General features: G+C 60.1%; 1 protein-coding gene across 1 annotated transcript; it reads left to right on the forward strand.

Annotated features, from left to right (window-relative positions):
• Nucleotides 1-64: 64 nt before the first annotated feature.
• Nucleotides 65-1,237, forward strand: C8A04DRAFT_16215 (Alpha/Beta hydrolase protein; the record flags this gene model as incomplete). Its single annotated transcript, XM_062778770.1, has 5 exons — nucleotides 65-222; nucleotides 274-511; nucleotides 560-616; nucleotides 667-978; nucleotides 1,034-1,237. Coding segments are annotated over 5 exons (969 nt in total), but the record flags the coding sequence as incomplete, so codon positions are not given.
• Nucleotides 1,238-1,604: the final 367 nt, after the last annotated feature.

Consider the following 1,604-nt stretch of genomic DNA (forward strand, 5'->3'; position numbering starts at 1 on the left):
AACCCCACCAGAGCAGTGGATCACGATCTGACGGACCGAGCCGCACGTCCCTTTCCGCGGCAGAATGCGACGATTCTTAGGCTGGCGGTCGAAAGCCGCGATAACTGAATCGGCGGGTCAAGAAAGCCAGTCAGAGCGACCACCCGCCGCGGCCCCGTCTCCGACGAAGACTTTCCCCTCGGGCATCAAGCCGCTCTGCAGCCCGGCAGGTGCCATCGCCGAGTGCGTACATCTTTGCTCGCCTATGACGCCTAGCTGATGATCTCCACCCAGCATTGTCTTTGTCCACGGCCTGACAGGCGACCGCGAGAAGACATGGACCGCCAGCGACGCGCCTGAGCCATGGCCCAAGGCCCTCCTCCCGTCCGAACTCCCGACCGCGCGCGTCCTCACATTCGGATACGATGCATACGTGACGGATTGGCGGGGCATGGTGTCGCAGAGTCGAATTGCCAACCACGCGTGGAAGCTTTTGACGTCTCTCGCGTCGTATCGAGAGAAGGACGATACGGTGGGTGTGGGTGGCCGCGCCGATTGGCTACGAAGCTAACGCCAGTAGAATGAACGGCCGATCATATTTGTCTGTCACAGCCTGGGGGGGCTGGTATGCGAGGATGTACGTCTTCTCCGGGTCTGGGCCACAGCGATAGCTAATTCTCTCGCTAGGCATTGTGCACATCGAGACAGCGAACGGAACCGCACCTCCACAACGTCCTGCGGCTGACGCGCGGCATCGCCCTTCTCGGGACGCCACACCACGGGTCAGGGCTGGCACGATGGGCCGAGCTGCTGTCGCGATCCATTGGGATCATCAAGCAGACCAACACACAAATCGTTGAGGTGCTTAAGCGCGACTCGGAGGTGCTCGCACGGATCCAGGACGGTTTCCACACCATGGTCCTAGCCCGTGGCAGGGAGGGCCAGCCGATCGAGATCAGCTGCTTCTTCGAGGAGCTGCCTTTGCCAGGTATCGGCCAGGTGAGTGTGGTGGTGCGATTCCGTAGCCGTGCGTTTTACTGACGGGGCTCGACAGGTTGTGCCACAGGATTCGGCGATTCTGCCTGGGTACATCCCGATCGGGATCCACGGCAACCATATGGACATGACCAAATTCGCTGGCGTGGACGACCCTGGTTTTCAGGCAGTTTGCGGAGAGCTTCGACGATGGGTTAAGAACATGAGTGCGTTGGAGAAACATAGTCCGGGTGCATCTGGGAGCAATGCTACCATGACCGAAGCACCGCGGAATAAACCGGTGGAATTTAACGAAACATGTAAGAAGCGATTCAAGTCATCCCTGACACGAGCTAAAGCAACGCCAGTTGACCGAAGCGATCCCGACCAACCCAACGTGGCAAGCCCAACATGCACCAATACTCTAATCTCTCATCCGATTACGGAGCAACGGCCGCGGCGCCCGGCCACACGTCGCGACTTTGAGATCGCTATTATCTGCGCTCTCCCGATTGAAGCCGATGCCGTCGACGCCCTCTTCGACCACCACTGGGACGATGACGGGCCGCTCTACGACAAAGCCGCGGGCGACCCCAACGCGTACTCCACCGGCGCCATCGGCCGCCACAATGTCGTCCTCGCACACATGC

The sequence above is a fragment of the Dichotomopilus funicola genome, assembly GCF_033296635.1.
Source record: "Dichotomopilus funicola strain CBS 141.50 unplaced genomic scaffold C8A04scaffold_186, whole genome shotgun sequence".
NCBI lineage: Eukaryota > Fungi > Ascomycota > Sordariomycetes > Sordariales > Chaetomiaceae > Dichotomopilus > Dichotomopilus funicola.